We start from the raw sequence: 12365 nt of genomic DNA on the forward strand, positions 1-12365 counted from the left end.
GAGGCTGTGAAGTGTCAGTGCAGTCCTGTTGTGCTGTATCTTGCTTAGGAGTTTTCCTGTTACCTCATAATTTAATGTATGTTTCCCGTATTTGGAGAATCTCTCAATTTATCTAACTTGTGATGTATAAGCAAAGACACTGAGATTCACTAGCAAAAATTTCTGCAGTGCAATAGTATTCAGAATTACCATGTAATGAAGAGACCAGAGATCTGCCAGAAGAATATTATAATGATGTAGCTCCAGAAAGGTCTCCTATATTTTTCATTGTGCTTTTAGAAAAGCGACTTTTTTACACAGTGCCAGGACTTGAGTCTTCTGCTGGTAATGCTCAAAGCAGTCAAAAGTCTGCTAATTAGCAAAACACTTAATTCTTTGCTCTGCAAAACAGCTTAATTAACATGGCTGGGACTGTTCATTCCAGTGTACAGTGATTTAAAGGGAAGCTTACTAAGAGAATTTTGTTAAACAAAGGTAATTTGACCTTTCTTCTAGAAAAATCATTAAGCCATCATTCAAAAGAACACTTCCATTTCTTCCATTTCATTCAAGGAGATGAATTGACATTTTCTGCTAAGATGAAACCTTGATTCAGTTTTCCTATCAGTCTGTTCAAATTTGAAAGGGTTTTCAGAGGTGGTGTTTTGTTTTGGTTTTTTTTTTTAATAGAAGTGAAAGTGAAAGCCAAAGCAAAAGTTACTGTCTTTCCAGTTTTTTTTCTGAACTTGTATCATGTTCTAAGCTCTTCTTGAAATTACACGGTTAGTTGCCTGTGAGAGAAAAACACTAAACTGCAGATCAGAATGTATTTGTATGATTTGCACTGATGTCAATGCATCTTATAAAATTAAATCCTTAGAAGTTGCTTTAATTACATCAGCTATTAAAGATCAAAGTAGCAGTCAGAAAAATGCTTGGTGTCTCATTTGATATCTATATCTTCACAGACCTATTCAGAATGGGGAGGCTGATGAGAATCAAAAGCTTTGGCCTTTTGTGTGTCTTTCACATTGCAAGAAGGGTGGGGACAAAACAGAAGAGAGACAGAGGATTTATATTTCATTTTCCTTGAGATCATCTTGAACTGAGAAATTCCTTCTTGCAAGGCATTTGAACAAAACATATGTTGCCTTGTTCTTCCCATCCACGTTATAGGAGTAACCATGGTAAAAGGAAATATGTGCTTCATGACTTATGTTAGATCACTATCCTACACATCTGTGTTGTTTTCTTACTCGCTGTCTGACTTGTATGATCAGCATAGCTCTTACACAAAAGACTGAGAATTATAACTAAAGTCATTAGTGTTCATGGGTGTGTGTGTACACACGTCAATGTGCTTGTTTCAATGATTTTTAGATGTCTGACTCTCCTCATGCTCAGTTATTGAAGCAAGTATTTCACAATGTGTTTTCATAGAGAGACTCCTCTCAGTTGTAGCTGCTCAGTGGGTCTCTAACAATAACAAGCAATAAAAATGGTGCTGAAGGGTGTTGGCTATTGTTTACTGATGTTCTGCATCATGATTTCTTTTTTTTTTTAGCATTAATAAGTATTTTCCTAACTTTAGCATATGAATCAGAATACATTACATCTCTGCCACATAGAGTGGTGAGACTCTTCGGTGTGAAATATCACGCACTTGTAAATACACTCATAAAATGGCAGATTAGCAAGTCAAATGGGGTGAGTCATCAAACTGATCAAGAAAATATGGATGAGCCCTTTACTGATAGATAAACTATTTATTTGAAGCAGCCAAAGGGCATAGTATTTCAGATCTAATTTTGTATACGAATACTTGGAAAAGGGAGCTGTTTTATAATTCTAGCAAACAGCTGGGTTCAAACTCAGATTTCTAGCCAAGTGACTTCTGTTGCAGATCTTCTTGCATACATTCCCATAACATATTATAGTCTTTGTTATAACAGTGTCTGAGGTTGTAACTCAATCCTTATCCCAAGCAACATGATTCGGGTTCAGTCAGAGCTTCTACTTTTGTATTTGTCTTATTGTGTTTGCATCCTAAGCAGGTAAAATATCTATTCCTTAAATAGACACGATCATATTTTTCTTTTATTTCCAAAGGCCTTCCTCACTTTCTAGACAGTGGATACTGGATTTTCCAATCTCTTTTTCTGTCCCAGTGTTAAAGTTAATTGAAGTATCTTTGCTTCTTAAAGGGCCCAGTTTATCTGCTATTATGTAAATCAACTGCTCTTATTAAACCTTCTTTTGGGTTAATTACTACAGAGTTTTAATATCTGTTTTTCTGGAGAAAGCATTAGCAAGGAATAAAATACTGTTTCTTTTTATTTTGTTCTGTGTGTCTTCTTTTTAGGGAGACAGATTTGGCTGAAAGATGTATAATTTCTTTTGGTTTTAAAGTGAATTCTGTGTGACAGATGCCAGCCTCCCTCAGGATTTTTTTTTTTTTTTTAAATTCAGAGGATCTCAGGAAAGTGGGAAAGATAGAGGTACTATCTTTCAGAGCAAAACAGAAAGTGTGTTTGAACACAAAGAAAAGATTTAAGGCTCTCAGAAATGTGTTTGTTCTCTGAAAGTCCTCTACTGTTGCTCTAGAACTAATATAACTGCTGTAACAAGACCAACAATGGGAAACTAGTTAAGTTTGGCATAATTTTTTTTTTTCTTAGCTACTGTTTGAGTGATTAGATGCCTCTGTTCTTGTTTTATGATATGCTTGTGATGCTACTAGTGTGTAAAAACATCTCATGTAGACAAAGATGCAGGGTATTATGTTAAAATGCAATACTTGTATGGGAAAATAGTTGCAGAATTTCCTAATCTTGCTACTCAGACCTTCAGTTAGCTGAAATATATTTTGATTTAAACAAACACTTATTCTTCATTCAGAGAGAGATATCATTTGTAAGAGTGGTCTCATATGTCAAAATTACCATCAAAGGAATGATTTTATAGTTATGTTTGAAAACAAATGTTTAAGGCAAATACTTGCTTGAAGACAATGCTTTCCAAGTGCATAACTAACCGATATATCATCAAACATTATACCTCCTTCACATTTTGTTGGCACTGTGCAATAAATGACATAAATGTTTGGGTTCAGTTTTATTGCTGATTAGATGTTTGACCAATAAGTGGTCATACCTCTGTCTTCAAGTTCTTAAAATCAGTGGGATTATTTAAGAAGTAAGGTGTTACATATGTAATAGTTTAAATAGTTAGCTAATAGAATGGTGGCAATAAAACTCTGGTAGAATGTTTAGACAATCCACCAAAAGTCCTCTGAGAAAGTGGGTAAATGTTCTAGCTTTTTATCCAAATGGGAGGCAAGACTACAGTGGTAGCAGTAACAGAAGTAGTTATTTAATGTAAACCAGATACATCTTCTGTGGGCAGCAAGTCAGCATATGTTATTAGTTTCTGTGGAATTCTGAAAGGCTGAGATTGTAGTTATGATGCAAGCAAATCTTTGATACTTCAGATAGCAACTCCAGAGTCAAATGGGTGTTTGGAGTTTGTTTAACACTGCCTTTTAAAAGTTATTTTGATGCCATGCCTGGGAAATAGAAAATATTAACATGTATATATATATTTCTAAATACAGAGATAATATCTATGCATTTGTTTCAGGTATAATTAAACAAAGTTTTAATGTTTCTGAAAGACATCATCAGATTAGGTAGGTATGATTTATGTTTTTAATATAAATTATATAATTGGTCATTGTTATGATCAATTCCAGTTTGTTGTGTCACAGTGGAACAGTTGGACAATTACCTTCATGAAACATTTCCCTACTTATTGTTACAACTTCATGTTATCTCAGCCTTTGCCACTTAGTCTGCTTGATGATATTGTTTGAGGGTTTTTGCACAGAGAAGCTTTATGTGAGTAATTTGAGCATTTGCATTAAACTGATAAATAGTTTTAAAAGTGGACCTTTAAGTTACATCAGCTTAAACTGACATTAGTTGGTTAGTCAAATTCTGGTTTTGCATTTTTAAAAGGCTGTTTTTCTATAGAAATATGTATTTGTGCATTTGATAGTGTAGAGCAATATCTTGTCCCTCTGGACTCCTCTAGACCTTCTATATAAGTGTAGATACCTATTTTTGGAATTCTGGAGTCCTCCTAATCTCTTTCGAAAAGGAAACAAACCAAGACAGAATACAGCATGGCCATCCCCGTTCTCTTTCTAAAGGTCTTTCCTTTTTCTTCTGCCATTGAGTCAGAAATGCATCAGGCACATTCTTGACCAACCATTATTTTTTCTGATCTTGGCACCACTCTTATAGACTCTGTTCTTTTTTTCTTAATTTCTGCTTTTCTTTCACGTATGAAAACAAGAGCACTCTTGGCTCCATCTGCCTCCTGAACAATTTTTTTTTTTACCTTTAACCTAACTAGGTAAGTATTGATTCCTCTGCCCTGTTTCTCCACAGACCGTGTTTGATCCAGCTTTTAATTAAGGAATATTACCACAACAACTCTTACTGAACTGTTTATTGACCTCTCCCAAGTCATAGTTCCTTTATTTTCTTTATCTGCTATTTATCATTGGCACTATCTTTGTCTTCTTCAAAATAATGTTTTTCTGGTTCTTCTGATTATCCTTTTCTAATTTTCCCCCATCTTTTGAAACTATTCTTAAGGACCATTCAGAAGGATACTAGTTTATCTGTTCATCTAATTTCCTCTGGATGTTACACATGGCTTTATCTGTGATTCTCTTGTCTTTTCTTCTGCATTTTGTCTTTGCATATACAGATGTGTCTACTTATTCATACACCTGCAAAATCATGCTGCAAGTAGTGAGTTTAGATGTATACCTCAGATATGTTTCCTTCTGTCACTCATCTCTCACTAGCTTTCCAGTTTCTGTCCTGCTGCAGTCAGGAACGGCAGCCTACTGATGCTTGAGCATTGAAGCAAGCACATTTGTTTTTGTTGTTTTTTTTTTTTTTTTTTCCTCCATATCTCCCCCTCATAGAAATGTTAGCACAACTATCTCATCTCTTTTTCATAACTACTCCCAGCAACTATAAATTTCCCTACTGCCTAAAAAGTGTGTACGAATTCTTGCAATGCTGGGGCTGTTGATGCTGCCACCCATCAGGACATCATCTTGGTTCTTTCAGTTCCCCATCTCTCTGTATGATTGTTGTTGCTTATGTCAGCTAGTGGAATCTTCAGGCTGGGACAGTGTTTGTGTTGAGTATAGAGCAGAAGCAAGCACTGAAACACCTGGACCTGTATTTCTGACATTCAGCTATTGTTGTCCTGGTGATGAAATGATTATGGTTTTTCACCCCACTTTATACTAGTACTGTATGCATTATTGCTCCTGATTTTATCTACTAGACAATAATTACTTTATTCTTTGTTTTCGATCCATAAAATGGGTTAATTGAAATGTCCTTAAACATGTGCAAATGTAAAATAATGTATAATCTAGTGGATTATTGAATTTTAAATATTAAAATCCTGTCTTCTGGTTTTGTACTTTCCAGTCTAAAACCTGAGCATGGAAAGGGAGTCTAACTTCTATTTAGTAGAAGTCATGCTATCTTTGACACATAGAGCAAGCCAGCACTGTTAAAAAACAGTGAATTCAGACAGATTTATTTCAGAGGAAGCATGAGAAGTAGTCAGGGAATACTGTTATTTTCTCTACAATCATTGATGCCAATCACAATTAAAACTACCTTTTTTTTTTTTTTTAAATAATAGTAGAGATTATATTGAACATCCAGGATCAAGACTGCGACCAGGTACTTTTCTGCTTGCACCAAAGTTTAATTTAAATTAAACCTAACAATTTCCAATTTTTTAAACCTTATTCTCCTGTTGCACATAGAGTATCTCTTTTTTTATTTATTTAACTTTACTGCCTTTTGATCTGCTCCTGAGAGTGTCTCTGCTCATGCTCAGGCCCCACTTTAAGAAAGTAGAGGATTTGTATGTGACACCGTGGCAGTCTCACAGTCTTGTAGTTGTAGTGTGTTGCAATATGAAAAGTCATGGCACCATCTAATAATTATATTTTTAAATGTTAGAAAATCAGATAATTGTTTCATATGCAAATATGTTATCTGAAATATCCTTAAGGATTTTTTTTTAAATATGAATTCCAATAGTAAATCAGTAAGAACTCATTTTAATGGTCATTATCTTGGCTAAACTTCTGCTGGATGCAATGGGAATTCCTGTTATGAAAGGAAAATTTCATGGACCCCTTGTAAATTATCACGTATTTATACATTATCACTGATGAAACGAATTTTCCCCTTAAAATACTTCTCTTCCTTATTGAGAAGCTTTTCATACTGTAAGCTGCTAAACTGTGATTTCAGAATGCATATTGTCTGAATTAAATAATATTTGAAAGAAAATTATTTTGAGCAGTTGAAGTGTCAACCTTTATTTTAAAAAGTACCTTTTGTGTATATTAACTTCTGTTTCACAGCTTTTTGATATAAAAAAGACTTAATTATACAGTAAAAATAAAAATTTGCTGTCCACTTTCAGCAGTTTTCAATGCTGTTTATTGAAGAGTGCCGTTATAATACCAACATGCAGTTTAAACCCACTGTCTAGCCATAACGTATCAGAGCTATAATGATCTGCAGAAAAACACTTTAGCCTTTGTTAATATTTTCAGTCCTGTGAGTAATTTGAGCAAATAAAGTATCTTTTGTCAGTAATGTTGTCCTTTTTTGTAAAACTTTTAAATGTTTTGATCCTCAGCAGCCTATTCACGCACACATACCCTTACCCCCCAGATAATGCTTATTAACTTCTTGTATTTAAAAAAAAAACAACTGTGGAGTGGTCTAGAGTATGTGGACTTTATGTGAACTCCTGAAGTTCCTAGCTGAACACTGGGTCTCTAGCTGTCTTTGAAGCATGTAGATATTACACCAGGTTCTCCTAGACTAGTAAGTCATACTGTTGCTGTCATACTAGAAAAAAGAGAAAGTTCTACACACTGAGTAACAGGGAAATGCATGTTACGTCCTACTTGGTCCTTTCTCATTGCTGATATTATCCTAAGCACATTTTTATTCAGGGGGAAAAAAAAAATCTGAGAAGACACACAAAACAAAGGGCACTAATTAATTTGATTTTGTTTTGTAATACAAACCATTGACAGCGAAGGAGAAGTCAAATAGAACAATGAGCACTGAAGAAGGTAACATGTCAAAGAAGTAAAATTTTTATTGGTGTCCTAACAAAAATCGAAGATTTCTAGGTTGTAATGGCAAGACCACACTATTTATTTTGGGATTGCATATAGCTATGTTGAAACAGTTGCTAGAGAGGTGAAAATGAAGCAAAAAGAGCTAAATCAAAATCATTCTTCTCATGGCATGTGATATTTTAGATTATTGTAGCTGTCATCTTGAGCAGAAAGACCAACCTAAATTCTTAAGTGGCTCAGGGGAAATACAAGACTTTTTTCAGTTATTGATTATTAAGTGGAGACTTAAGAAAAAATGTCAAACTGAATTTCACTTGCCTTTTTCAACCCACCTGCCAGAAGGCATTGCCACAAAAATTCTGACAATAGCAACAGTGTCGTTATCTTCCTGATCCTACTAGAAATGTGTGTCTCTGTGATAGGGAACGACATTTTCTGTATGTCTTTATTTTCTGTGAGAGTGCAGCTCAGATCTGAATGGTCCCTAGACACTTCTCTCTGTGAATGTCTCTCGTTGACTTCCTGTACCCAGCACAGAAATTCAACAGGAAAAAATTTATAATTGTTCAGTAGTGGGCTAATTAATTTTGGTATTTGGATTTCATCTCCCTCTCAGTAGAATTTTCATTCTTGATACCAGATCACTCTGAAAAAACAAACAAACTAACAAAACAAAACCACCCAAAAAAGTTTAGGCGGCTATAAATCTGTACATAAGACTATGATACTTAGGGTGTATCTGTTTGAGGAAATTTTAGAATATGGATCTAGATTAGCCTCTGAAGTGTAGTTTAGAGATAACTATTTATGAGAGATTCAGGACTGCTGGCTGAAGTTCAATACTTGGACCTAAGCTCTTTGCTTAGTTTCCAGGTCTAATACTGAACTTGGAAAGATAATTTTGTTAACTAATGCCCTTTAGTGATAAACTAAGGGTTTTACTGTGGCAGTCCGCTGTTAAGCTTTTATTTAATCTCTGGGTCTGACAGTGTGTATGGCTTAAATACACAAGATTAAAAATCATAAATAACAACTGATTTAACTCATAAACATTCAAGAATCTGATTTAGTTTTGGCTCTATACACTTTCTCAGCAGGCAAAGCATGATAGAGGAAAAAGAGGTAAATAAGAATCAAGCTGTTAGGTTTCATTTAATTGTTATATTTAAAATCTGAATGATATTTTCTAAATCTTCACAGTGTATAGGATACATAATATTTACTTCTAGGTCCTAATTCTATTAAATTACCTAGAGCTTCATCAGCAGTATTTCTCTATTGGTTCTTACGGCTTATTCCATGGAACACAAATTATTATGTCTTTATTTGGTTCAGTAAGTAGAATCCCAGAAATGTTTAGGTTGGAAAAGGCCTTTAAGATCATCAATTCCAACCTTTAACACTGCTAATACCACCACTAAACCATGTCCCTACACATCTCTCAAGTGCCTCCAGGGATGGCCCTGGGCAGTCTGTTCCAAAGCCTGAAAACCCTTTTGGAGAAGAAATCTTTCCTAATATCCAATCTAAACCTCCCCTGGCACAACTTGAAGCCATTTCCTCTTCTCCAGTCACCTGGGAGAAGAGACCAACCCCCAACTCTCTGCAACCTCCTTTCAGGTAGTTGTAGAGAGCCATAAGGTCTCCCTTGAGCCTCCTCTTCTCCAGGCTAACCCCCCCCAGCCCCCTCAGCCATTACTCACAGGACTCAGCCCCTCCCCCAGCTCCGTTGCCCTTCTCTGGACACACTCCAGCACCTCAGTCTCTTTCTTGTAGTGAGGGGCCCAAAGTTGAACTAACAGGTAAGTTAGTTACCTAAAATGTTGACTATATTTTGTTATAATATCCACAAATCAGTACTGAGTTTATTGTGCTTTGTAAATTCTAAGTAATGCTCAGTCATTTAGGTAGTCAAGTGAATTTGGTTTTGCTTTTTATCAAGCTGCCTTTGGATAGTGTTTTTCAAATATCTCAATGAATATGGCAGGAAGAAAATCACATGGATATTTGATACCACTTGCTGGTAAATTAAAGTGGTTGTGCTTCAGAAAAAGAGCACAGCCTTTTAACTACCAAGCTACTTGTACTACAAAAAAGAAAGAAGTACCTAGAGCAGACAATATATTTCAGATTCTGGATGACCAAGATCATATCTGATTTAATGGCTGTTTCTGCTAAGTCCCGAACAGTAGTTCAGTGGGGGAAATAAGCTTTCACTTTCAGCTTTTGTTTTGGTTCTTGATACCAAGAACTAAATATTTTCACATAACTGCTATATTTTTTGATCTGATTTTAACACATAGAAGTGAATGAACAGATTAAAATTGTTGCGTTAAATTCATTTCCATGAAAGAAAAGCATAGCTTCTATTCATGCATGGCTTCCTTTGCAGTGTTTTGTGTATGAAAAGGTTACAATATGTAAATGGATTTGCTTGACAGAGGGTGATAGTCTGGCTTTAGAGGAAGAGGAACATATTTACACCTACTCACTATTTTCTTAAGATGAGAAAAATTCATCTTCCTTGATCCTTGCCACCATAATTAATTCACACTTATCTAAATAAAATCAACAGTAATCTAATATAAATGATATGAGAAAGCCTAAATGTTTGAAGTACTGCAATATTCTAAATTCTAAGGTCATGTTTTTTTCTTTTAAGTCCAAACTGACTCTGTTCTTCAGAGTATGTAGTACAAAATGTGTCAGTGTCAGTGGGTGTGATGGATGCTTTTTAGCAAAGATCACTTTTGGATACCCAATTAAATAGTTAAGCACTAAAATATAAGCCTGCGTGTGCACTCTTTGTGAATTTGTGCGTGCATATCTATTGCGTGTTTTGTTATGCAATAAATAAACGAATAGTTCAAACACCGTGTGTTTAAAAATAAGATGTTTTTGTGGATATCTGTTTTAGAAGAAAATATTAAAACCACCTTAAAGCAACCTTATTTTCTGAAAGTGCAAATACTTTCTTTTTGTGGATCTCCAACATCATGATCTATTCTTAATAATGAGTCAATTAATATTTTATCTTCTGATCTGTCTAGTGTACAAACCTACTTGAAATGTTAATGCTTAGAGAAATGATATGGAAATATATTAAGAGGCAAAACATTTTTCAAAACTGATAAAATATTTAATTTCTAAGTTTGTTTAGTATTTTCTTTTTCTTCAAAGGGGCCAACTTTATATGCTGGGGTGCGGGGTGGGGATAAAATTTTCATTATATATAGTGTACATGTAATGAGCATACCTCATATGCATATGTACATGGGAATCTGTGTTAATATTTTCTGCTTTGCATAACCCTGTTTTGTGGTTTGCTTAACCTCATGCATTTTTCTATCTAACTAGCTTTGCATTTAAAAGTTTTTAAAACCCCCTTGTCCCTTATAGTCACAGCTCAACACCACTACTTTTATGGATATTACAAGCAAAAGCAATATACAGTCTGTAATACAGAGCAGTTGTCTGTACTCTTCACTTCTCTGGGAGAGGAATTTTTACAGCATTATTTGCTTAGCATTGATCTTCTTCTGTTCTAAACAAGAAAAATGCCATTTACATGATTTATGATGATGTCATTTTGGTTATAGAGAATGCTGGTAATAGGCCCTTTCCACAGTTTCCATCAGTACGTCCTTTAGATAGGATCATCTCTGGTGGGGAGGAATTTATGATAAAGAATGGAAACCACTGATTTTCTGATGCAAAGTAAAGAAGATCCAAGAGATTAATAGCTTCTTGCACATTTTCTTGAGTTTTCTCTCAAAATGTGCTCTTGTGAGATGTTGGAAACAAAAAGTAGCTGTGATAAAGCCACAATAAGACAATGTGAAAATATATCTTAATAAAATTTTTCTCCAAATGGTCCACATCAGACATTTTACTGTAATCTTTAGGGTAAAATGAAAATGAATTTTATAACATCAAAATGTATAAAAAATAAATGTCGTGTATTGGTCTATGTAAAAAAAAAATAGTTAAACTAAGAAAATCCTGTTTATCATGTCTTTACATTTCCTATTGAACAAATGTGGGAAAACGATCCTGATTAATGAAGTACATTAATAATTCTTTTCTCTTAGTGTTACTTGGAAGTGAATCAGAGAAAGGGATTTTCTTTAGAAACCTGTTATGAATTACATTGTCGAATCTTTTAAGCTTTTACATTATCTTTTTTGTTTTGTTTTGTTTCCGACATTATTGGAAAAACAAGTTATATATTAAAACTTAATATTCACATCTTCAACTTTTAAACTGTGTATGCTATTAATATATTAAGGCAACAAAATGAGCTCTCCTCCTGATTTTACTGTTGTCATCTACAGCAAAAACGGAAGGTGCGTCAGATCACTGACCCTGTTCAGCAGATTCTTATTCAGCTGCACAAAATTATCTTCATCACTCAAGTATGCATTACTGTTGCTTCTGACATTCTATACTTCTTAGTTATTTGCTGTTGTCAAAATGATGGTACTGCAAAGTGCTGCTAATTTAGTCACAGTTCTTTAAAAACAACAGAACTTGACATTTTTGCAGATGGCAGGATGATTTAAAAATACATCATTTAAATAAAGACTAACCTTGAATATTAGTATGTGGAGGATGGCAATAATTGAGTCATGAAAAAAAAAATTGGTTCACCTCAGGAGAATGGATTGTACAGTAAATTATTTTTACAGCATTCTGTCATGCCAGCAATATGAATATTTAAGTGACTTAATATCATATACTGACATGGAAAGTACATTAAATGCTTTCCTATATAGCAATGATTTCTAAATAACTTCTAAGTAATAACTTTTATTGTCAATAAATAGTAATAATTTTTTTTTTGGTTTCTAGTGCAATAGTTCAAATCAAAAATGGAACTGATATAAATCTTCATTGAACTCTGAACTAAAAATGTGCTGAAAACTTTTTTTTCTCCAGAAAAATGGCTGCCATTCAATTATTTGCAAAATTTCCTATTACTAAATAAACATATTTTTATTTTCCAAAATGAAGTGTTTGTATTTGGAAAGTGATGTTTATCACCTCAGGGGATTTCAGATTACTGAATGTCTTTTTGTTTAGAACAGAATAGCATAACTGAACTTGGGTGTAAATTTTATGTGTTTTTTAATTTTTTTTTTTTAAACTGTCAAGCTTAGCGAAACAGGTAATATAG

The 12365-nt window shown here is 34.1% G+C and overlaps 1 protein-coding gene across 1 annotated transcript in view; it reads left to right on the plus strand.

Moving 5' to 3' along the window:
- Positions 1 to 12365, plus strand: part of LOC104514952 (serine/threonine-protein kinase Nek10-like) — a gene marked incomplete at both ends in the record, with an annotated part of 62565 nt that overhangs the window by 43561 nt on the left and 6639 nt on the right. Inside the window, 5 exons of the mRNA XM_010158772.1 lie at positions 3619 to 3667; positions 5722 to 5759; positions 5871 to 6005; positions 8444 to 8523; positions 11524 to 11604. Coding sequence (XP_010157074.1) covers positions 3619 to 3667; positions 5722 to 5759; positions 5871 to 6005; positions 8444 to 8523; positions 11524 to 11604 — 383 coding nt within the window. The remainder of the gene's footprint in view (positions 1 to 3618; positions 3668 to 5721; positions 5760 to 5870; positions 6006 to 8443; positions 8524 to 11523; positions 11605 to 12365) is intronic.

Source organism: Eurypyga helias, unplaced genomic scaffold, assembly GCF_000690775.1.
Source record: "Eurypyga helias isolate BGI_N326 unplaced genomic scaffold, ASM69077v1 scaffold8649, whole genome shotgun sequence".
Taxonomy (NCBI): Eukaryota; Metazoa; Chordata; class Aves; order Eurypygiformes; family Eurypygidae; genus Eurypyga; species Eurypyga helias.